The sequence below is a fragment of the Paroedura picta genome, chromosome 6 (assembly GCF_049243985.1).
Source record: "Paroedura picta isolate Pp20150507F chromosome 6, Ppicta_v3.0, whole genome shotgun sequence".
Lineage (NCBI taxonomy): Eukaryota > Metazoa > Chordata > Lepidosauria > Squamata > Gekkonidae > Paroedura > Paroedura picta.
Window position 1 is genome coordinate 98,652,863 of NC_135374.1, and position 25,863 is coordinate 98,678,725.

A 25,863-nucleotide genomic window follows, 5' to 3' on the forward strand; every position below is an offset into this window, starting at 1 on the left:
TCGAAGGACCACATGTGGTCCGCTGCCCACAGGTTGGGGATCACTACTCTAGGGCATGGTACAGTATGCAGCTTTAAACAGTATGCAGCTTTGCAGCCAAATCTCATTGGAAATATATGAGCAGAACACACATACTGCAACCATAGTTTATACTTCACTTTCACTAACAATAAAAAAGTAACACACTTGGGTGTGACTTGTTCAAAGGACTTTAAACGCTCAATTTTGCATTTGGAATCTTCTGCCTGCCGTTTTACAGGCAAAAATAAATGTCAAACATTTTACGACTGGACTTTTCTGCTACTTCCAGGTAGCTTAAGCAGGTGAGAAAGCGTGTTTTAAAGCACACCTATTTTATGATTAAGAAGATGGGACAATATCTTTCAAACATTATTCGAAAGCCATACCAGTGAAACCCATTGAAGCGCCCTCTCTTGACTGCTTCCGGAGCCCTTCTTCGTCTTGGAAGTCAATGTATACAAGGTCTATGGCCTGTAAGCCAAAAGCTTTTGCTGTGACAACAATTTTCTGCCTGGCATAAAGAATATCAAGGGTGTCTTTACTGCTCAATGAACCTGAAGAGAAAGCATAAGACAAAATAATGGTACACGTTCCAGTTTGGTTAAAAAATTCTTTGCAGTGAAAACGTATCTAACATTAGTTTTGTTTCCCCAAAATGGAAAAGTCCTCTCTGTTAAACGACTCCACTGCAACAGCTATAAGAAAGCTCTGTTGCTGTAAACCAAATATCAAAACTGCTTTTACAAAAAAATGTAATTTTTCAATTTTTCCATTTGGGACTTTAAAAACAAATCCTGTGACCTGAGCACATAGGGATGAGGGAGCTTTTCTTCATTACAAAATTCAGAGTGGATCTATTTTTAGTAACCATTTCCTATTGTCCATTATTATTACAAATGGGAAAAAACACTCACAAAAGAAGTAATGTTATTTCTGTACTTAAACTATTCAGTGGCACTCACATTTAACCATGATAGTTCCATTTATGTGTGCGAAATAAATGCAGCTTCAGCTAAAAATGATTGTTTTCTATTGTAGCCTGTTTGATTTTATCCACATTGATAGGAAGGACATCCATTGTTTTCAGAGGCATTGGCTTCATGTGCAGAACTGTGTCCTCGGTCAGAACACTGAGGAAAAAATCATGTGATGATTTTTTTTTTCAAAAAAGTATTTGTGAAATCTAAAGAATACCCAGTACTCTAACCACTCTCTTCTGAAATGAAAAGTACCAGTTTTGACTTCGATTTCCGTCTTTGCTCTTCATAATTAAGTTGTTACTTTTATTTTAATGTTTTCCCATTTGGGATTATTTGGGAACTGCACTCAAAAAGCTATGGAGATTAATCAAATCAAGAGGAAGGCATTTAGTCACAGGTAAATAATAGAGAGAGGTGATTTTGGCCTTCTTTTTGATTCTGAAGAAATTGTACCAGCAGCTGCAGGCAGGAAGGCAAAGAGAATTACTAGAGTTCCTAGGGGAAATAGTACCATGTGTGCAGTCAAATCAAACTAAAATTGCAAGTAATTATAAACTATTTTAAAATATTCACACTGGTCTTCCCCATACACTAAAACACTCGCCTCAACATGTGCGAAGCATGTTTCTTTAAAAATATGTATATAAACGTGTTCATTCAGATTATTCAATTGATATCAACAATTATGTTTCATTGTTAGCTAGAGACCAATTAGCAGACCGAGTGTTTTTCTAAATTATAATTGTAATAGATATTAGATTTCAAGACAGCAATAATCCTCATTGCACAAGTGCGAGAATTATGGGAAGCAGCACAAAGAAGCTTCAAGCCTGTTAATGTGATCAAGAATGGCGAATATACTAGTGGTAGGTTCCATTTTAAAAAATAAAGGCCACAGTCCAGCACAGATTTAGCTGTACATGATTCAGTGGACCTCAAATGGGTTTAAGCATGACTCAGTCTGTCAGGCTGTTAGCTGTAATGCTTCACACGTTTTCTCAAACCCTTCCCGCGAAAGGACACACCTATACTGGCACGAAAATCTTCTCCTCCGAAGACGACTGCATCCAAATGAAGGCCAACTTGGAGTCCTGCTCTCAGTGTTTCTTCACAGACCGCCTTGAAGCACAAATTTAGATTTATTGTCAGAAAGTTCCTAATCCTACATCTAAAATTATGTCTCCCCTTAGACAGTGGTGGATTCCCTTTCGATGCTGTGTTTTTAAAAATTAAGCAACCATAAAATTCCATGTTTTGGATACAAATATACCCAACTGTGGTTAAAGCACAGAATTCCCCCCCTCCTTTCATGAATAAACTTTCTAACATGCCAAGTAGTCTGAAATGACAGTAGCCGCAGAATATTGTTTTTGTTTTAAAGTGATAATACTTACAACTTCTGAATACTTTTAAAAACTCAGAGATACTTTATACTGCTGCAGCTTATCTGTATCTTGGGCACAATTCGCTGTATACACTGCCTTAACAGCGCTGAGGAACGAATTTTTAAGGTGGTGTTTTCAAAGAGTACTGAACATTATCTTCAGCTACAATTCAAACAGCTAGTGTGAAATGCAACAAGTAGCACAGAATGCTAAGGGCAAAGCAAACGTGGCTTTGGAGCATCACCTCAAGATTATAGCAAATGTTTTCTAATTCCAGTGTGTGTGTGTGTGTGTGTGTGTGTGTCTGGTGGCAAACTGTAACATGACACATGTGGCGGGGAAATCAGTACTACAGTATAAACTGCAATGCATCTGCGACATCTCAAAAATGCAGTTCATTTGGCTTGCATTTGTTCAGTATACTGTAATGCAAACTGTACATCTCCTTTGTGTTGTGATTTAGGATGGGCTACTTTGTATATGCAACACTAGTTGAGATTTTATATTCAGAGTTTATGAATCTTCTTTCTTTGCACCCTGAGGGGAGAAGCCCGGTTAAAAGAAAAGAGAAAATCAAACGAAAACAGACTCCTACTAAGCACCAACATATATCATTACCAATCCAGTACATTTTGGCAGAAAAAAAATATTTGAGACCTTCTGGAAAAGAACAGGTTATCCAACACGGTAGCCACAAGCGGCTCCCAGAAGTTCCACCTAATAACACAAAACTTTCCCAGGAAACCTTGGCATAGCCTAGGCCCACACTCTTGTTTCAATTTCATCATTGTTAATATCTTTCCTCCACAGAAACATACAGGCTGGATGCCAAAAGTAGGCGGCTACTTGCATGCATTTGATCAACATCAAGCTGCATTGTAAGGCTCGATGGGGTGGGGGGCCGAAATAACGTTTTTACAGGGCAGATGGAAGAGTGTTCCAACAATTTAATGCCATATTATCCCTATACTGTGCAAGGCCTGTTGTTTAAAAAAAATTGCTGCCACCATGGAACAGAATTTTAAAAATTGGAATGTTTTGTGAAAGGCTTTCTCAAGATGTTAGACTGTACACATATACATACTCAAGCATGTACATCCACACACCCATGATTATTTAATCATTATCAGGTTAGCTGCTAAGATATTTAACACCATTATATATATTTGGAGCGCAAGAGATACATGTCTTGTATTAGAAATCCCCAAAGATGTGATATTAATAGAAAATTGTTATATAGGAATTGTCTCTGGTAGGACAAATTAATTTTTCCATTAATACTATGGATAATTAATGCTTGCATATAAACAAAAAAAACCCTAATTCTTTTTTAGAATTGTAATCCACTCCCCCCCCCCCGTTACTTGCCTATCAATCATAAATGGACAACTTTATGCAGAAGTGTTCACTACGCTACATTCATGCTTACCTTAAAATTGAGCAGCCCCTTTGCCGTTTCCACAAAAGGGATGAAATGCATTGGTTCTACAAGTATTCGGCCTTTTGTGTAGCCTGCAAATTTCTCTGTAAACTAAAAACAGAGCAAATGGAAAAGAGGAGTGGGAAACATAGTCAGGATATGCTCTCCTGCAAATATCTATAAAACAGTATGTCTTTCTAAACTTTGCATTGGTGTGACATGCAACCAAACAGAATAAACAAAGCCAGAGTGCTAATGAGAAAACAAAAGAAAACAAAACAAACCCCACCAAGCTCTGGAAGAGATCAGTTCGTACAGGCCTATCATTTAGAATGCCAGCATTACTGTATATTTTGAAGTGGAAAGGTTCAGTTGCAAAAATATTTGCCTAACACCTATCACCCTGACTTAGTTAAATGCAAATCAGCAGGCTCCTAAAAAACAAAGAAGTATTGATATACCTGACATTCTGTTTTGTTTCATGTCTGACACTGACATGGCTGTGAATGTTCCTCCAAAGTGGCACCCATATTATTCATTACGGCACCGTTCCCCTTTGTTCTGGGGGTCTTTTCTTCATAATTTTTTGCTTACCTAGGAAGGGCCTTAAAAAGGAAGTTTAGTTCTTTGAAGACCAAAGCTCTCCAATTTTTTCCATGAGACCAGTTCACAGCTAGCTCTGAGCCGCCGGTGGGGTAGCCCAAATTCCAAAATCTATCATCTGGAAATATACAAAAGCCCTTGCATAGATCCCCCCCCACACACTCGCTTTCAAAAAGGGAAAGGGAGGGGGGGAGAAGGAAACTACCTCTGTATATTGTAAATCTATTATGTCTTTCTAGATCTATTAATGTGTTGGGAGATAAACATTTCACAGACATGTTAAAGAAATTTTAGTCAATAAAAGAAGGGGGGGAAAAACAAATACACCAATTTTATATTTAAGGAATATTTAACCATTAATGGATATCAAAGGAAAAGAGAATTTTAATCATCTCTCCATTCAGTCTCAGTTGGGTAAATCATATCTAAGAGATTTGCATAAATATAAACCATCAAAGACTTTTCATCTTCAAAGGGGGTTTCAAGACCCTATAAGCTTTGTACTGTAATCATCACAGGTCACAACCCTGCAGGAATAAGGCTGCTATGGCAACATAAAAAACTAATGCTTAAGGCTTAGCATAATATTCTGACTAATAGAAAGGAAACTCATTTTAAAAGCTGGCAGCCTATTTTCCAGAAGCTGGATTAGAGGTGTTATTTCCCCTTTTAGCCCCCCCCCCACTTCACCCCTCCCCAAAAGAAAGGGAAATCTAATCACTGAAATCTTTAAAAAGCTTCTAACCAATTTGCAGTAACTTTACATTAGGCAAAAATAAATCACACCTTTTTGCAAGAAAAAAAAAGTACACCCTCATTTTTTAACGTGTATTGTCACCACCCTCACCACACAGCCTGTCAAATCATATGGTAGTTAGCCACAGAATATAAGGAATTAAAAAGAAAACTCTGCAGTTTGCTTGCATGAAGAATGCCAGGCAGAGTAACAGAGGAGTGACACTTCAGTTAGTTCTGATTAATTAAGGAATCCACAAAACTGCAATAATAAAACTATTTCAGCATGCCATTCAGCTCTATCTCATTTTAGCAAGCTGGCTGGTTTAAACTGGCTATGACCTGAAATGAAATTTTAAATGGCAACCCCTTTGTGTGCTAAGCCCTTAAAAAAAAAACCCAACCCAAATGCCACCAATCTATTTTATTTATCTCAATCTTTATTTTACTGCATTTCATTGGGAAGGTAAGATGGGAAGCTTTTCAGAACTATCGTTCCCCCCCCCCCAAAAAAAAAAAACTTTATTTGATTTTTTTTAATGGTTATTAGCACCAAATACAAAAGGCAACTAGTGGAGAAGTTTCAATTAATTTTTTTCAAAAGGAGACGATTAAATGTTTCCGGCCTGGTAAAGTGTTCATTTCAGTGAGAGGGGATGGAAAAAAAGGAGGAGGGGGCAAAAAACAAAGATTGGGGAGGGGATGAAGTAGCAGGCCTTAGCAATTCTTTCAATTCCAGTGCACACCCGATAGTGTGTTGGGAAGAATGCCCACTGTTCAGGATTTGTGGGAGAATTGTCCCATGACAAAGAAGGGAGAGTTATGCTTGTTATAGTCCAATAAGCCATGCCAGTCAAACAAGTACCCATACTAGGGACAAAAGGAAAGCAGGAGATTCTCATACAAAAGAAAACAAGTAAGCCCATCTTTTAGTTGGGCCTCAGTCTCCAGGTTTTATGCTTCACATAAATAAAAATGAAGGGGGGAAAAATAAATAGCTGGAAAAAAAAGCCTACCGTTATGCTTAGCCAGCCTTAAAACAAAAGTTGATGGCATTAACTGAACATGGTGTGTCCTCAGTTTGGAAAAGTTTGAAATAAATTAATGTGGTGAGGTAATATAATCCAAGGCTAACTTTGTTTCGAAAGAGAAAAGTGTTAAAAATCCTTCTTATGGTCAAATTATGTGGGGTGGGGGGAGCTTGAAGATCTCATTTCAAGGTAAGCCATATTTGTTGATACCAAGGTATTGGCTGGAACATAATATACCAGGAGAATAATTGTTATCTTACAGTAGCAAAACCAGCAAAGCATCTAGTGAATCTTGCCTTCCACAAGCTGGCAGCACAATAAATTTGTTAGCCTTTAAGATGTAACAAGACTCTTTGTTGCTTCCTTGTATAACCAGCAAGCTTTGGATAATAATCAACTTCAATTTAAAAAATTGTTAGTAACCCCCCTCAATATTATCTAATGGTCAGCTATGTAGAAATGTAATAGTTTTATTTTTTTAATTCAGTAATATTCGCTGTACAAAAGTTGTTGTGAGTTAAATGTGACCAAGGGTTAGATGATACCAGATTTATTTTTCTTCATGGACTTTATACAGAGAGACTCTCTGTGCATTCAAGGTTCTTCAAATGATGAAACATCCAAATGAATTTTTACTACTTTAGAGGTATTTCCCAGAAATAATGGTATCACAAAATAAAACATGTCCCTCCTTAACAATTAAAACAATTATAGCATAATTAGGCCTATTTCAAAGTTTTCTTAAGTAATCTGACATGTCAGCCATTTACATTTCAGGTTTTTATTGGCTGAAAAGTCAGTCATGAAACGCAAACACACCTGTCAGCAATTAAAAAGGAAGAAACAGAGAACTGGACAGGAAATAATATCTGTGCTAATTAAAAACACTAGTTAAAAGCTTCCTGTTTGTTCTTCTAGTTGCCCTAAGGAATGACCTTTACTTCTCCTTCTCACCATAATTTTTCATATGTTGCTAAAATGCTTTTCTCCATCTATCCACGGTTTCCAGAATCTTCCATGTACACCAAGCATTTAACTGAGAGTCAGTTTACTTTTACGATAATGGAAAAGAGGTCAAATTTTAGCCTTCTTTATTTTGCTCTGATGAGGTCATAGTTTGTCAAAACAGTATATAAGAGAGTAATTTTTGTGAAATTTAAAAAACTTAGTATGTGTTCTATATGCAGTTCTAACTTTTATCCTGAAAGTATTACTTTTTGAAATATAGTTTTGAAGCCAATTTCAAATATGCCTCACTAGTCCCAAAGACTCATTCAAAATTAGACAAAGACCTTCAAGTAAAGCTTTGGTAACGGAAATTCTTTGTGCTCACCCATCTTATTTCTTCTACATTTTCAACTTTAGGTAGCATCAGACTGGTAGGAAGAACGTTGGAACCCAAAATGACCTTCATGTCTTCTTCAGCGAGACCACTGGACACTGAATTGATTCTTACACACTTCTCCATCTGACCAAACTCAAATGCTTCAAGTGTTTTTACAGCTGTTGTTCGTGCCTCTGCCTAAATATAACAATAATAATAATATAAGAATAAAGACAAAAATCTAACTCTGCATTTAAATACAAACGTAATTAACCAATCTGTGACTATCTTTAAAAACAAAGCTGTATTGCTGTTATTAAGCTTCATCGCTTCAATATTCATTTTTAAAGATATAATGAGATACAAATAGCACAACAGTTTTGGAAAGAATATGTTCACATTTACATGATTACAAAGAGCCTAGTATATATGCCAAAAATGGAGCTGTTTTTAAAATGAAAAGTTGAAAGATTTTCAAAAATAACAGAATGTTTAATCTAATATATTTTCATATAAGCAACCATATCACTGTTGGTCTTTATTTGTCTATTATGAGGTAACCATGTTCATGTATGGACTCAAGAGCATGAGAATCTGTTAACTTTTACATTACAGAATAAAGAGCAGGGAACGTCATGGGGACAAAGAAAACCCAGTAATCCAAATAATCCAGAAAACTCATACATCCTATTTCCTGAGGCAATTAAAACACACACACACCCCTTCCCAGGTAGATGCATTTTCTATGAAAACACTGAAGTAAAGTAAATATCTATGAATAATTAGTGGGTATTGTATAACTAGCTATTTTATTGAAAATGAAACACTCTTATTGGGCTGAAATAAAATAGAAACACAGACAGAATATAAACAAGCACTTGAGAGTCTCCATGTCCTGCCAAATTCCATTTCAAAACAAAAATTCCTTCAACTTGGCAACACCCCTTAACAAATTCTTATTGTCAAAATGAGCACTTATCAATAGCAATTTCATTTGTGAAGACTTTTTATATAGTAGTAGTAAAACTTTAAAGCTTCTGACGAATGTTTTAAGGGAGAGAGATGAGGAGGGTAGCGGTTTTAACAACATGTAGGTATTTGACTAAAAGATACATTAAAGGAACAGGCATACTATGGGAGGGGGAAAAATCACCGAAGTCAGCATCTAGAACAAAAGCAGATAAGTGAGACAATGCAAAATATCAGGTTCAATCGAGGTGGCTAAAATACATGTGTGTAAGACAAAAGAGGTTACAAAATGTGGCCTGAGTTAAACAGTGTGAGGAAACAGTAGCTTACAGTTGTCAAGGTTGATCAGGATAAGGTCTCCAAAACCAGTTTCATATGATATACTGATTTATGAGACCAATAATTAGGATAAGTTTAGCCAGAAGAAAGCAATGGCCCCTCCCCAGAAACTGTGAAAGAGGCAGAAATTTAACAACACTCAAAACAATCACCTGCTTGGAAATTACCACCCATGTATTCCCAAATGTTGACTTTAATATGCGTCTGTCTGATGGATAGAGAAAGATAAATGCTCTCACATGCAGACATAGCAATGTTGTATATTATGGCATACTGGGGCTTTATGAGGGTGTCCTGCATTTGAAATTATTAACCTTAGTTTCCTTTAAACAAACACTTTGTGATGTGACACATAAGTAACCCCCTTCTTGGCTCTCAAAATTATATTGTGAGATCACAGTTTCATGGGAGGGGGCATCTTATTTGGCAGAAGAACAGCTATGAATGCTTCTGCCGAGGCAAGATATCCACTAAAGTAGTGGGGAGCACAAGAGCATCAAAATATATACTATTCTGTTTGGCAGTAATGAAAACACAGAAAAGTCCTGTTGTTTTACTCACTAAGGAAGCCCTGAGCCCCCAAATGACAGTACAATGCAGAATTCTAAGCTACCAGCTTTTACACAGGCATCCTTCCACTTGATCTTCAAGCATTCTACAAAGGGCAACAGATGCTTCTCTAGGCTCCATATACAACAGCCAATCCTAGTTCAGATTGAGGATGAGGTAAATTCATGCCTCATCCTAATTACAATATTCTCTGCACATAAAAAAAATAGCATGTCAAAGGTGTCAACCAATTAAAGCAATCTTAGTCAATTAATCATTTATTTATTTAATTTGTATACCGCCCCTCTCGGACTGGTGGTGAACAACAGAATGAACATACAGGAATTTCAAGCAATAAGAACAATACATAATACATGAACATAACATTAGATCACAGTTAAAATGTTGATTTTTTAAAAACATCAACAGGCTGTTGGATGTTACGGAATAGGAGGCAACTAAATCAGGGAGGAGGGAGAGGGGTTGGGATGGGGGAGAGTTTTATACTGCTATCCAAAGTGGTTATACCCTTTGAAGCCTCCCATGGATTTAATGATATAACTCTCATTCATTCATTCATTCATTCATTCATTCATTCATTCATTCATTCATTCATTCATTCATTCATTCATTCATTCATTCATTCGTTAGGCTTCTATACCACCCCTCACTTGGTATCTCTGTTTAGGATGGCAATGTTAGTCATGTGATGAATTGTGACTTTCTCTCATTAATTAATTGATATCTGCATACATTTGCATAGGAGTAAGACTCAGAGTTTTGTAGAATATTTTGCCTATTTGGATTTTAGATTCTGCATGCCTGTCATTGCAGATACCATGACAGAATTGGCATGCCCCTTCCTCTGCCACACTGGAGAGAATGAATATTGTAAGATGGTGCCTGCTCTCTCCAGTTTTTAAATATACTGGATACAAAATATAATTTTTAAAAATAATGGTCCACTTAATTGGACTTAATTGGAGCAACCTTGTCATCGATCATGTTTAATTAATTAACCTGACTTAGTAACTGATCAAACATTGCATTCCTGATAAAATTTAATGCGGCCCAAATAAATGTTTTTAGAGAAATATTAAATCAAGGGAGTCCCAGATAACTCTAACATGGTCCAAACTAAGAAGAGGTTTACTGCCTCAATGTTGTTGTGACAAATTTTCATAAACCAAATATATCCATCCTCTGCTACACGTCTCAAAATAACCAACCAACAACCATATTATTTCCCCCGCTCCATATTTCAATAGAAAAATGTGTTACTGTGAGAGATAAGACACTCTGGCCATCTGTTGGGTGGAGAATAGGCTTTCTCAGAACCACTACAATTTAGCTTTGCCCGTTTCATGAAAAGGAACATTCCTTAGCAACAACCACCAAAAAAATCACAGTGCAACTCTTCACACATTGAGCACTCTTTCTCCTGGTTCATAAAATATTATTTGTTTTTAAGCTATAGTCACAATATCTTGTAAGCTCCAGATATACTTAGCATACAAGATTTGGATCCAGCACTCTTTCTGACTTTCTCCTCTTTACTCACAGATCAGTCAATTATAGGGCTTTTATGTGGGATATACTTGTAAAATAATTTTGAAAAAAATCCAAAGAAAAATGCATTCCAGCCACATTCTAACATTACCTTACCAAACTTGAAATGTTCTTGAACTCCCCATTAAGCCCAGGAATATGGACTCTTCATATAAAAAAAGAGAGAAGGGGGACAGACTGTATTCCTTTGTCACCTAGAATAAGGCATTCATCCTCTTGTGGTGGGAGTCTGTCACCATAACTACATCCTTCTGATAAAGGACCTGCTTCTAGCATATGAATAAATGTAAACTGAAACTTAGAAAATATTTTACACCATAAATCTAAGCCTGATCATTCTTGCTAAGAAAAAAAAAACAGAATATGTTCTTGTATCTCTGTTCCAATGTATTACACTCCTTTACATACAAGGCTGTCCCCAGCCAGTTTAGTACTGAGGGTGGCTTCAGAGCAGCTGTGGATATTGCAGAAGTCCATGGAAGTTGTAAGATCAAAATGAAAAACACTTGGAAATATGTCCTCAAAATGAGTGTAATTCATTTCTTTAAAAAATACGATTAGGATCTGGAGGTGAGGAAGAGATTCTTAGAAAATCCCTGGAGAACTCGTAACATTATTCATGTTTATTTTATTTTTTATTTCCCTCTTTATTTCAGGAATGGAGTCTATCATTCTCTCTTGGTTAATCTTCATGCCGATTAGTTTGAGAAACAGTGACTGGCTCAAGGTATCCTGGGGAGCTTCATGGCAGAAGCAGGAATAGAACTTGATATTCTCTAAACCACTCCTAATCCAACACCCTAACCATTATACCACATTGGCTCATGACCTGGAAAAGCATACTGAGGATTAATCACACTGAAACATGAAGCTGATGTAAGGTGAATATGAACACTGGTCCACCTACCTTAGTATTATCAGGGACGATAGCCCCCCATATATGCTTTGCTGGCCTGGTTAGAGGAGTGGTCAGATACAGATATAGTGTAGAAACTCTATTCTTATCTTTATATTTCACCTGTTTTATATCAACTTTTAAATTAAGTCTATATTGGCTTTATATCACATTTTAACTCAAATGTAGCATTAATACTAATCAATATGCAATTTAAAATCTGCATATATTTAAATGCATATATGCAAATGAGCAATTATCTTTTTGGTTCTGTGTTAATGCTGGCAGATATTCCTGCAATAGGTCACTGATAGAGGCACATCATGCATACGCAAGTTTCAGATTTGAATTAAACTAGTTTGTTTTTTTTCACTATATCGTAAGAACATTCCCTCTCCCCCCCACCTCAAGCATGCATGCTGCAAACTCAATGGAGAATCCATAACTCCTTTCAGCATAGTCAAAACAAGAACTGTAACTTCTCTAAAAAGATAAATATTCAGTGGAAATGGTTCATTCAGCAGATCAGATCACTGCAACACAAATTAATTGGGCTGAGCCTGTGAAAATTAGCATCTAGATTCCATATTGACTTGGCACAAAACAAATATGGAGGTAGACAAAAAGGGGGATGCCGATTCTAACAAAAAGTACTGTCATAGATTAATGAGACAGTATATTTATAATCCATTCTAAGGGATGCTTAAAGATGTAAACTGATGGCAATAATCATATTACTGCCTCCATTTTAATATTCAACTCTGAATTGATGGCAAGCTTGGGAGCACTGCGACTTCCGTTTCCACATGGAGGAAAGACAGCGAATTTGCCGACACGGGCACTGCTGATAAATCAAGCGTCACCACAATGAACAGACACTGAAATTAAAGAAGAGAATATGCGTGCAGTTGGTTCAACTGGCATCCATTAAAGCTAATAACTAATCATCTTCACAAGTTGCTAGCTCTGAATTATCAAATCTGCAAAGAAAACAACATCCGTCCACTTTTACACTCCAGTGGAAGAGGTGGTCCCTCGCAGCGGGGCTGCAGAGACTCGCCATCTGGAGAATAAATCGAGTGTGAAGTACAGTATAGCTTGGGACCAAGCTCCGTGGCAGCAGCTCAGCAGTTAGTTCATTAGTTCCAAACTTCTAGGGATTAGAGTGGTCTCAATTCTACTGTCAGATAGGATAAGGCAGACATAATACAGACTGGAGGAAGAAAGTGACAACTAAGACAGAGCCCCTTAGAATTTAGAAAACTACCCAGGATAACCCGCCTAAGCAAATACCTTAAATAATGGCACTGCTTCAAAGTCAAAATGTCTGAATTAGTACCCTTTAAAAAAAAGTTATGATGCTGAAGAAACCTTTGAATTAAAAGGAGGTTGGTAAGATCTGAAAAGCAAAAGAAAACATACAACTTTTATCACACAATGGCTCGAGGAAGATGTCACTACCGATCATTATTGGAGCAAAAAGAGAAAACATATTTTCGGCTTTTAGATATGCTAGTCCAACACATCCTCCTGCATCGTAGTAGTTAATACAAAAAAAAAAGCCTTTGTTAAGATGTCCTAATTTGCCCAAATTCTGTTTATGTAATTTTTTCAAAACATGTATAACCCAAGACAGGTGGTTGGGGCTACCTTTCTTTAAATATTTAAGCAGCTCTTGTCTGTCAGTGATGTCCAATTTTATGATGTAATTTTTTAATGTAATTATACATAAGCAAGGTGCCAGCATAAATTCAAAAGTCCTTTTTGTTTCCATCATTATATAGAGTAATACCCTGAACTCTACAGAGAAAACGCACACTTGTGTAAATAAATACATAGTTGCCGCTTTGTTTGTTTTATTTAAATCTGCTTCACATGGCTTTTTGCCGGATGAATGCGGCAAGGATCACAAAGCACTTCACATATTAAAAGGGCTAAAAATAATAAAGTAATTGGGATCCTAAGCTCAAATTGTTGAACAAAGCACCACCTCATGTCTGGTTAATTACAGGACCTTTCAATTTGTGAAACGCTCTTAAAAAAAAAAAATCCGATCTAGTGCAGTGGCAAGCAGATTGTAGCTTCTGCTTGATCATTAAGGGTAACTCTATACATTTCACACGGCAGTAGAAAAATTAATTACTGTAGTAGCAGTCAGAGTTAGCTGTTTTGTGACAGGACTGACACGATAAAACATGCAATTATGATTTAATGTTAGGCCCCTGTAGTGGTTTGTTTATGCAGACTGACACTGCTGGTGCTTTTGTCTCTTGTCTACCCTGAGTTCCACCATCCACTGGATTTCATAGTCTTTGTCAAAATCAGCCCACTGATTTCCTAAGAAGGGTCATTTCTTCGGCACGATTCGTTTGTGCCAAGAGGGAAGAACTTGAACTTCTTTTATAGGCGGTGACTGCTTCCCAGACGTGTCTAAACGGGCAGGTCATTTTTGTTTCAGGTTTCCAGCTGAGAACAGGACCAGAACAGAAGCTAAAGGGAAGGGGAGATCAATGCAAAACAATGGGTTTATCAATTTTGTTCCACGAAATTTGTAACTCAGCACAGTTTGCAGTGGCTGTTCATTATATATTCTGGACGAATTTTCAGAAAAGGAACTATTCAATGCTGAACTTGGAAATCCTGCCTCAATGAAAAGAAACAACATCCTCATTCTTCTGACATTCTTTTTCTTTTTTCTGTCAAAAAACTTTTATGATTGTGAATAGGTGGTCTTTGTAAATTAAAAAAAATTGTCATCCAGTTAAAACAATTCCCCTTTTAGTTTTAAGAATAACTTCTCTGATTTCTCTTGTTCTAATTGCCCGGAGAAATACTTCTAATACTATTTTCTATTTGCTATCTAATTTTCCTTTCAAAAGAATCAAAATCTGAGAGCAAAAATGGCAGGCAAGAGATACAGAGCAGCTGAGTGGGAAGAAGGAAAAGATCGTAATTGTGTCAGGATATGAAGTCCTGACTCTGGAAAGGGAGTGTTTGCAGCAGTAGTCCCATATTCTTTGTAGCCTGGCCCTGAGAAATGAATTTTGGAAATAATAAAAAAAATTGCATTGCTCTTTGGTAGCATAGAAGGTAACTCTGAAACATTTTATGTGGCTGCTCAGTTACAATACTGACACCTGAATCCGCCATATCACAGTTCTCTCAAGGTCGATCTTGTCTTCTCTTACTGGCAGAGACTCGCCAGGGTTTCAGGTTGAGGTCTTTCACATCACCTACTAACTGATCCTTTCAAGTGGAGATGCTGTGGGCTTATTGCATCCAAAGCAGATGCTCTACCACTGAGCTCTCTATCTCCTTCTGACAGAGCTTACCTTAAAACAATAGTATTTGTTCACACTTTTTCTGTCCATAGTGTTTGCCTGGCTGCACTGGGTTAAGTTTGCATGCAAGCAAACTATTGCAATTGGAACAATGCTTTCTCAAAAAAGCTTTAAAAATTGGGAACTCTTGGATTGCAGTTTCATAATAGCCTTTTAATGGCTCTGAAATAAATGCTGCTCTAATTTGCTTTGACTTTTTCATTGCGTCCCCTTTTCTGTGCACAGTACTGACATTTGTAGTGTGTGCAGGATCTGCAGGGTCACAGGGATGACAAGGGAGACATTTATGTCATACTTTCAATACATAACTCTTTAGCAGGGAGCAAAAGATACTGGAGAGCAGTGGTCCCCAACCTTTTTTGTAACCGGGAACCGATCAATGCTTGACAATTTTACTGAGGCCTGGGGGCGTAGTTTTTGCCGAGGGACGTTGCCACCACCTGAGCCCCTGCTCCACTTGCTTTCCCGCCGGCGCCCCTGACTTTCCGCCACCCACTGGGGGGGCGCTGCCAGCAGTCGCTGCCAGCAGCCATGGCAGCCGCTGGAGAGTACCAAAGGTGAGCCAGCAGCAGAGTAGCAGGGCAGCCCCCAAGGCAGCAGCCAGGGAGGAGAATGAGGAGGAGCTGCGGCCTATTACCGACTGATCCACGGACTGGTCCCGGTCCCCAGACCACTGCTGGAGAGGACCTATTGGCAATCTAGAGATCACAGAAGCTGACAAGGTAGTCCAATCCATGCCTCCATAAATACATGCAGCCATGCGTCCAATAAAGACACCAGGACACGACAACCCAATCTGCAAAGGTTCTCCTTCAACTTGGGTCACGGTAACCATAAACTACCAACACGACCCACCTCAGCAAAGGCCATAGTTAAACTGATATCAAAGGAACAGCCTCACATTCTCGTCTCCACCCACCATGCAAGATGAGAGGCTAACACAAACCTAGCTAAGAAAATATCAACGGTCCAATGAGACCTCCTTTTTCCCATACATATCGGAGTGAGAAATCCTCTTGCTTGGCATAAGGCAGGAAAATTTAATGTTTGCTAATTTTCCTAGGCAGAGTGAACGAGCTGATGTCGACATGATGTGAACAGTGTTGCGACGGCAACAACACCGGAGAAGGACCCCACCGTGGGGACTCCCACATGGTCGATTCAAAACAGTGCATCTTATGGGTTGTTTTATGGCGCAAAGGCTATAGAAACCTCTAACATTTAACCAGGGAAGTACCATCTATCAGATCTCTGAGGGAGTAACTTTGCACAATGATGAGGAGACAGTGTTCTAAACCCATAGGGCATTTTCTGTTTGAACGATCTCTTTGAGAGTATATGCAGCTTGGCTCTTCTGTGATATTCCTTGCTGCTACTGGGGGAAGAAAGCTTTCTTTTTCTTTCTGCAGAAAATGGTAGCAGGTTTTTTTTAAGGGTAACATATACATTATTTTAATCTAGGAAATACTGCTGGAAAAACTGTGCTAATACCCTAATACAATACTCTCACAAAAAATGCTTAGGATATGTAGGTACAAAACAAACTACAAGGCGTTATAGTTTCAGATGGGTAGCCATGTTGGTCTGAAACAGCAGAACAAAATTTGAGTCCGGTGGCTTCTTTAAGACCAACAAAGATCTTATGGCAGCAAACCCAACAGGCATTTTAGAACAAGTTCTTTAGGGTATCTTTAAACTGCATCTTAGAGCCTCTTGTGGCGCAGAGTGGTAAGGCAGCCGTCTGAAAGCTTTGTCCATGAGGCTGGGAGTTCAATCCCAGCAGCCGGCTCAAGGTTGACTCAGCCTTCCATCCTTCCGAGGTCGGTAAAATGAGTACCCAGCTTGCTGGGGGGTAAATGGTAATGACTGGGGAAGGCACTGGCAAACCACCCCGTATTGAGTCTGCCATGAAAACGCTGGAGGGCGTCACCCCAAGGGTCAGACATGACTCGGTGCTTGCACAGGGGATACCTTTACCTTTAAACTGCATCTGCCGCAGAAATTAAAATGCTTAAAAGCAAAGACAAACTAGTCAAGTGCGTTCTATGTTCCCGGGCTTTTTATTGGTATAAGGGATTTCAGATATTTATAGCAGCTTCCTAACTTTGCAGTTCAGTAATGTCAGTGAAAAATGTACAAGTCTGAACAAAAAACTGACTTCCCTCTTCAACAGCAGGTTATTGTCAGAATAATTTAAAGTGAAACATCAATCTATTGTGTCAAACACAAGAAGAGAAGTATTATCCTGCTTATTGTCCCATAATTACCTCTTTCATTCCCCAAGGATGCTGAAGTACAGCTGTCAGTTAACCTTACCCTACTTTTTCCTCAGAATGACTTCATCAAACGTATCTTCTTCCACTCTGGACTCCGCTTAACTGTAAACCATGTGGGTAAAGACTATAATCTCCATGTTGTGGACGCTAAGACATTCTTGCTGACAAGCAGTTCATCAATAACAATCATTATCTAAATTAAAATATATTGGCTATAAGATCCAAAGACACTGATCCTTCGGCCATAATAGACAACAAGTACCATGCGGCCCTGGATGTGGAAGATTTGCATCAAAATACAGAGCCAGCCTATTCAACAGGGCTCAGGTTAGCATTGTGATACAGATGGAGACATACATCCAAACATGCATTAGCTACACATGCAGACAGCTGTGTATATATGTAGATCGACCTTGCTGTTGCCACCTTAATGTAGATCATTGTGAGCATGACATCTGTTCAGAATTGCATGGAAGGAAATATACTGTGCAAGAATCTTTTGTTATGAAGAAGAGTTGTTTCTTATAGGCTGCTTTTCTCTGCCAGAAAGAGTCTCAAAGCAGTTTACAATTGTCTTCCCATTCTTCTCCCCACAAGAGACCCTGTGAGGTAGGTGAGGCTGAGAGAGCCCTGATGTTACTGCTCAGTCAGAACAGCTTTCTTAGTGCTGTGGCGAGGCCAAGGTCACCCAGCTGGCTGCATGTGGGGGAGTTGGGGAGCGGCTCACCAAATGAGAAGTCCATGCTCCTAACCCCTACACCAAGTTATGTACCAAGATAAATATACAAATATTCCCAAGTGATGGAAGTTTCATAGAAGTTCTTTCTTTTTGATTTATACTGTAAGTGACTATGTAGGAAGGCAAGCTAGCAAATTTGTGGGCTTATGTGCAAGTCAGCACAAGGCTACTGCCATAGCACCTGGACATAAGACAAGCCTCTTTAAATTATGGAATTGGGTTGGGATAGTTAGCTTGAAAGGCAAACTATAATGCTAGCTAGTGAGTCTTATGCTTGTTCACAATTCACATCTGAGCCGTATGGAAGGGCAGCATAAAAATCAAATAAATAAATAAATAAATCAAAATGCAGTAATCAAAAACATCTCACAAACCATGTGATATATAAAACAACAGAAACCAAACAACAATATTGACATAAAACTTGCAACAGTTCTATATATTCCAAAATCTGGATTGTTGCTGAAATATTCTTTATATGAATTCTATAAATATTTATTGTTGTGAGGTGGCAATGTAATTTTATGTTGTTCAACGTTAAGCTCACTGATCGGGCAAACTTATTTATAAAAATATATACAACCCCCTTTCCTTGTGGTTCAAGGAGGGCTACATTCATTCGTTTTCTGTATTAGTAATTTTCAATGTGCCCTGACCTGAATAGCCCAGGCTAGCAGGATCAGCCCTGGCTAGTAAACAGAGGCAGGCATTGGCAAATCATCGCTTGCCTTGAAAACCCTATAAGGTCACCATAAGTCACCTGTGACTTGATGGCATTTTCCAACACCAATTTTCAATTGCTCCCTCTCAAGAGGCTTCCTGCAATTGAATAATATTGTACTATGTGATTTTTTGTTACCTAATTAACTGTCCTCAACACCACAGACTCATAAATGGGGTTCTCTTCCATTAGTTAGTTTAAAACCATGCTCTTAATACACCAGTATACAGATATGTTAACCTATCTTTAGTATTTCTAGGCCTCCACATTATGTCACTGGGTTATAGCAGCACCCATCGTGAAGACAGATGACCTTAAGGGTGAAGAAAGATATAATATAAACAGACTTCTCAGTTGTGGGGTGAGCTTGGCTGTCCCTTGACTTTATAATTAAAATGGCAGAAAAACTCTAGTTTCGCAGAATCTTAAAATTCAGGAGAAATTCAGTGAGGTCAGTTCTAAATTGGAACCTGTGCATTGAAACTATTGCCTATCTCTTCATTGTAGCTTTCCCCACATTGTCTCCTAGCTCTAAGGTGGACGCTAGCCAACCTGGATCACTCGTAACTTCAGAAACAACCCAGCAAGGGGTTTCCGCTAAGTCTGGAGAACTAAGTTTCTGTTCTGTGGATGAAACTATGCAAAATCATAAGAGCTGGTCCACTGTCATCTAAACTCCCAACCTTGCACCTCTCCCTACTCATTCGTTTCGTATGCCATGGCACATTCTACTTACACAAACTTCCTAAGGCATTTTCCTTCAAAAGGAAATGGGCTCCCAGATCACTCAAACAGGAACATTGTGATCTTTATGCTCTGAATCCTACTGAGTGTTCTGAAGTTTGAGGGTACTGAATAATAAAAGAATAAAGGGGAGGGTCAATAAAATACACCTTAAACCAGTCTCTCTAATATCTTTTTCTTCCCCTAGTTTCTTGTTCAAGCTGTTAGCTTCCAAAGTGGTCTGCAAATCTTAGATAACCTTGGAAATCAGTTGTAGAAAGGTTAACCTCTTCTGCAAAAACATTTCAGGGTGGTCAAAACACTTTCATTCTCTTTTTCCTGGGACATCATGAACCTTATTATTTTGAAAGTAGTGACATTGGCTGTTTCGTTTAATTTTCGTGCTACCATTGTTCATTTTCAGCTATTCCCTTTCCTCTGAATCTCTATTCCCAACACAATTTAATATGTATAGGTGCAAACTTAAATGGGCTCCGGGGAATGGTAGAGGACAGGAAGGCCTGGAGGATCATTGTCCATGGGGTCGCGATGGGTCGGACACGACTTTGCACCTAACAACAACAAATTTAATATGTAAAATGTACACTCAGGATAAGGTTATCCATCCCCTTTAGTTTATCTGATTTTCTTTTAGCTTGGTTACATGTCAGAATTATAAAACCTGTTGGCCCTTTTACCCTGCTGGTTTTCACTTGACCTTTGTGCCACATCTTCACTTTGTTCAAGCATCAACAGAAATTTCCTCCCAGTTTCAAAACGTTGACTTGGATCCTATGATCCGTCTACTGGTGCTGATGGTCACAGATTACTTATAAAATTTTAATTCATTTACAAGCCATCTTTCTCCACAGTGGGGATTCAGAGATGTCCAGACCCTTCTCCTGTGGTCCATTTTCTTTGTACTACTACACTGTGAAGTAACTTCGGTCCAAGATCTCCCAGCATGTTTCCATAGGATATTGGGAATTTGAATCTTGGTCCCCAGAACTTAGTCTAGAACTCTAACCACCACAACACACCGTTTCCTTGTTGTCAACATCATTTATTCCAGCAGAAGTTTCATAACCATTTTTAGGCACTTTAAATCAAGGCTATATCTGGGGGAAAAATTAGAATTATTAGACTTGCACAACATTATGCAAATAAAATAATTCTGCATTCATTTTTTTAGATAATGTGCTCAACATCTGCTAGGAGGAGAATCAATAAACAGTATATGTCCTTGAAATTCGCTTCCTGACCCCTGCCAAGTCTTGATCAACAAAATATTTTTAGCAGTAGAAACAGTATAGAAGTACCTTAATCATATTTAGTACAAACATAACTTCTCTTCATGTTCTGTAGCTTTGATTGTGCTTTAGTACAAATAAAAAAAGGGGGGGAAAGTAACTTTGCTGGTGCTATCATCCAAAATTATTACTTATAAAATTGCCCATAATATTCTAGGCATTGTGCAGAAATAACTGAAATGTAATTTCTCCCCCAGAGTTCATAATTACCTGGTTCTGTCCAGTCCAATCCAATTCAATTACTGTTCCTTTGACCATTGACATGAACAGGAACACACAAGCAGGTAAAATGAACCAGGCAGGTGGCTCTTTAAATACACTTTGCTTTAGCCACTGCCAAATGTTTGGCCACTTATACAGTAACTCAGTTTTCTGCATCTCTTAATAACCAAGACATTTTCTCATTCGGGGAATCGGAGCCAGCTCTGGGTAATGGGAGAATTAGCTTTGATCTTAAATCTGAAAATACAGGACAATTTAAAACTATATGGTCAATAGCATCTATTTGATCTGAACTGCAGGTACCTAATCTGTCAGCCAATGATATACCTTGGTATCTTGCCATTAAAACTGCAGATGGCAATGCATTCAACTGTGCTAACATAAATGCCCTTCTATATACCTGGGTATTATCAGCTGAAAAAAAAAATCTTGGCATTTTAATCAGAAGGCGAATGCCAATAGTAAAAGTAGAACGCAGTCAACGGCATTAATTCTGTCAATGATTTAGCTGTATTAGTAACTGAGCACCATTTTCTCCTATCCTTTGCCAGTTTGGAATGGCCAATGAGATTGTGTCCATGTGTGATCAGCACTAAGCAGACAAGGCAATCCAAACCAGCTGCTCAGCAGTCCTTTAATTGATCCCTTATTCTCCATTAGCTTTCATTGATTGCTGTGAACGACATGACCAAGTCACCTTGCTAAGCTGCTGAAAGAGTACCATCTCTGTTTGGGGGTTTTCTCCCCCCCCCAATAACTTATGAGGTTATTAACCCCCATGGCTCGTCCCACCCCGGGGGTCGGGGGTACGGTGATTGCAGGTGATGGCGACAATTTCCAAGCCGCTTTCCACCACGGCTGATCCTACGGTTCCATCTACACATCACCCATCCCACACCACAATGTTCACTACAAAACATCATCAGTGCCCCTGGGTCAGTGTCGTAAACAGGGAGAGAACTTACAGAAAACCGATGAGCTTTTTTGCAGAAGTTCACTGGGTGAAAATGGGTGAATCCAAATCCCATAACTGTTGAGTGCTAACGGGAGCTAGGGAGCTCACCTGTCTCTAATGCCACCTGATGCTTGTGATGTTACAAAGACATTTACTCCCAAACAAATAAACAAAGGTATGCTGACAAGACATTGATAACTGCTTTAAAAATAAAGCTAAGAAAGATGGCCTTCTGGCTATCTTAGGCAGAGTCTGCACTTACTTTCTTTAGTCCATTGTCAATCCTGTTGAATTCAGATCGCTTTGAACTCGATTCTTCCTTCCCCCCCCCATTGAAACAGGAAAGTCTTCTGCACGTGGTTAGGGAGGCTCAGATGGGGGGGAGCCAAGCCTCTTTCTTTTCTTGAAGGGGGGGGGGGAGAGGAGCCAGGCAGGGAGCCTCTTTCTTTTCTTGGAGGGGGGGAGAGGATCGAAAAAGGCAGAGGAGGGAGGAAAAATCCAGGACCGACAGAAGTTGAGAGAAATTAGGGGCTTCTCCTTTAAGGCAAGCATGTCACATGACCAGGTGTAGCCTATCAGAGGTTCTCTACCACGGAGCTTTCTTTCACAATGGATATTCAGGCTTAAAAGCAGTCTGAGATATCGCACAATAAGGGTAGGGTCACTCCGGATCAATCCTTCTTGCTGCAGAAGGAAAATCCAAACGGAAATCGCATTCTGTGTAGAGGGCAGGGACTGAATCGATCTGGGGTTGGAATAAAAGCTCCGTGCAGTTCACACCTTATAGAAGGGGCACATCTGTAAACAGCCCGTGGCGCCACGGGCGCCACGGACTGTATAAAGGAGTAAGGGGTAGTGGGGAGGAGTTAGGGCGGGACCGGTCCGGGATAAAAACTCGGGGGGGGGGGCCCAATCAGGAGCCGCGAAGCGGCTCCTGATTGGCCCCTCCGAGTGTCAATCCCGCCCCAAGCAGACAATGGGGAGCCGCGCGAAGCGCGGCTCCCCATTGCCTGCTTCACTCGCTCGGAAAATGGCGGCCCGCCTGGTGAGAGCCTCGGCTGGGGGGTGGGCCGGGAAGCCTTCTCTCGGCCGGCGGAGCGGCCTCGCAGCGTTGTGGACGCTGCGAGCCTGCTCCGCCGGCCGAGAGAAGGCTCCAGAGAGCCTCGGGGGGGTGGATGGGTGGGGGGGGGAAGGGAAGCCTTCTGCCGCCGGCCGCAGCGGGCTCACAGCGTCGTAGACAGAAAAAAAAACCCTGTAGGAGCCTTTCGCAGATCCAAGCAGCAGAAAACAAAACCCTGAAGGAGCCTTTCCCAGCTCCAAGCAGCAGAAAAAAAAAACCCTGTAGGAGCTCCAAGCCGGCACGCCCACGAGAGCTAGCAGAAAAAAAAAACCCTGTAGGAGCCTTTCACAGCTCCAAGCAGCAGAAAACAAAACCCTGAAGGAGCCTTTCCCAGCTCCAAGCAGCAGAAAACAAAACCCTGAAGTAGCCTTTCCCAGCTCCAAGCAGCAGAAAACAAAACCCCTGTAGGAGCTCCAAGCCAGCACGCCCACGAGAGGCAGCAGAAAAAAAAAAACCCTGTAGGAGCCTTTCCCAGCTCCAAGCAGCAGAAAACAAAACCCTGAAGGAGCCTTTCCCAGCTCCAGGCAGCAGAAAAAAAAAACCCTGTAGGAGCTCCAAGCCGACGAGAGGCAGCAGAAAAAAAAACCCTGTAGGAGCCTTTCGCAGATCCAAGCAGCAGAAAACAAAACCCAGAAGGAGCCTTTCCCAGCTCCAAGCAGCAGAAAAAAAAACCCTGTAGGAGCCTTTCGCAGATCCAAGCAGCAGAAAACAAAACCCTGAAGGAGCCTTTCCCAGCTCCAAGCAGCAGAAAAAAAAACCCTGTAGGAGCCATTCGCAGATCCAAGCAGCAGAAAACAAAACCCTGAAGGAGCCTTTCCCAGCTCCAAGCAGCAGAAAAAAAAACCCTGTAGGAGCCATTCGCAGATCCAAGCAGCAGAAAACAAAACCCTGAAGGAGCCTTTCCCAGCTCCAAGCAGCAGGAAAAAAAACCCTGTAGGAGCCTTTCGCAGATCCAAGCAGCAGAAAACAAAACCCTGAAGGAGCCTTTCCCAGCTCCAAGCAGCAGAAAACAAAAACCCTGTAGGAGCTCCAAGCCAGCACGCCCACGAGAGGCAGCAGAAAAAAATTAACCCTGTAGGAGCCTTTCCCAGCTCCCAGCAGAAAAAAAAAAAAAAAACCCTGTAGGAGCTCCAAGCCCACGAGAGCTAGCAGAAAAAAATTAACCCTGTAGGAGCCTTTCGCAGCTCCAAGCAGAAGAAAAAAATTAACCCTGTAGGAGCCTTTCGCAGCTCCAAGCAGCAGGGGAAAAAAACCCTGTAGGAGCCATTCGCAGCTCCAAGCCGGCACGCCCACGAGAGCTAGCAGAAAAAAAAACAAACCCTGTAGGAGCCTTTCACAGCTCCAAGCAGCAGAAAAAAAAAACCTTTAGGAGCCTTTCCCAGCTCCAAGCAGCAGAAAAAAATTAACCCTGTAGGAGCCTTTCGCAGCTCCAAGCCGGCGCTCCCACGAGAGCTAGCAGAAAAAAAAAAAAACCCTGTAGGAGCCTTTCGCAACTCCAAGCAGCAGAAAAAAATTAACCCTGTAGGAGCCTTTCGCAGCTCCAAGCCGGCGCGCCCACGAGAGGCAGCAGAAAAAAAAAAACCCTGGAGGAGCCTGTCGCCGCTTCAAGCCGGCGCCCTGGGAGCCCCGGCAGCCGCCCACAGCGCTGCTGCTGGCGGCTCCCTGCCCTCATGGCCCCAGAACACAATGGAGCCGCCGGGAAAGCCGCAGAAGAACAAAAAAATGCAGAGGAGCCGCCGCAGCCCAGCGCACCACACCTGGTGCTCCTCGGCAAAAACTACGAGACGCCGAGGAGCCGCCGCCCGCCTCCTCTTTCAGGTAGCCTGTCCCTCGCTCTGTCCCTCGCCTGCCGCTCGCTCTGGTCCCCACCTGCTAGCGCCCATTGTCTTCTTCATACAATGGGCTTTTTTACTAGTGGAATATAAATCAAGTGTGTAAATACCCGCCTCAAGCCTCCGGGGGGAGGCGGGATATAAATTCAAGGATGATGATGATGATGATGATAAAAATACTAATGGTTAGCCACCAGTGTGGAGTATAAATCCAGTGTGCAAGTGTTGTTAGCCACCAGGAGCGGCCAGGAGCAACAGCCTAAAAAGGTGACAAATAAAACAAATAAATAAATGTATATATTGTGTAACATTGTGTATCTTAGCTGCTGCAGAATATTTTACTGTGACATCTCCTGATATACTTTGATATTTCTGCCTTGACCCAGAGATTTTACCAGCCATTCCCACACACCTTGAAAACATCTCTTCAGAGGCACAAGCCGGCTTTTTCAAAACTAAAAGCTGACATTTCTGGACCTTGCATTCTGTCCCTCATGCCAATATGTTTCCATACTGCAGTCGTGGCACTGTGAAGTACACCTAGCATGGGTTTTCGTATATAATTTTCATCTGCTTCCCTTACAGCATTTTTAGATTGCTGCAGGACGGAACGTTGCTGGAAGAGAGAAAAACATCTTCTATCCAGCAGAGTTGCAATCTATTCCAACTGCATCCCTCCCTGGTTGCTGTGCATGGGAACTAAGGGCTCAGTTCAGCTCCATTTATTTGATGTTTTCTGTGCTGCTGATCTAGCAGGTTGACATGGCTGCTGGCCTACCAATTTCGAGGATTCAGACTTTTTAA

General features: G+C 40.3%; 1 protein-coding gene and 1 long non-coding RNA gene across 5 annotated transcripts in view; one reads left to right on the forward strand and one right to left on the reverse strand.

Annotated features, from left to right (window-relative positions):
- LOC143840364 (uncharacterized) overlaps window positions 1–18,059 on the forward strand; it is a 93,007-nt gene extending 74,948 nt beyond the window's left edge. The window contains exons 3-6 of one of the 3 annotated variants that reach the window (XR_013232148.1): window positions 7,541–7,764; window positions 8,115–8,229; window positions 11,582–11,806; window positions 14,279–15,431. This is a non-coding gene — a long non-coding RNA (uncharacterized LOC143840364). Of the gene's footprint in view, window positions 1–7,540; window positions 8,230–11,581; window positions 11,807–14,278; window positions 15,432–17,493 lie in introns of those variants that run through there. The other 2 variants (XR_013232149.1, XR_013232147.1) reach the window with 2 other exon arrangements.
- CLYBL (citramalyl-CoA lyase) overlaps window positions 1–25,863 on the reverse strand; it is a 216,183-nt gene that overhangs the window by 30,930 nt on the left and 159,390 nt on the right. For both annotated transcript variants that reach the window (XM_077343818.1, XM_077343819.1), the window contains exons 3-6: window positions 7,509–7,697; window positions 3,816–3,917; window positions 2,027–2,120; window positions 408–575 (exon numbers count right to left, since the gene is read on the reverse strand). In XM_077343818.1, coding sequence (XP_077199933.1) covers window positions 408–575; window positions 2,027–2,120; window positions 3,816–3,917; window positions 7,509–7,697 — 553 coding nt within the window. The remainder of the gene's footprint in view (window positions 1–407; window positions 576–2,026; window positions 2,121–3,815; window positions 3,918–7,508; window positions 7,698–25,863) is intronic.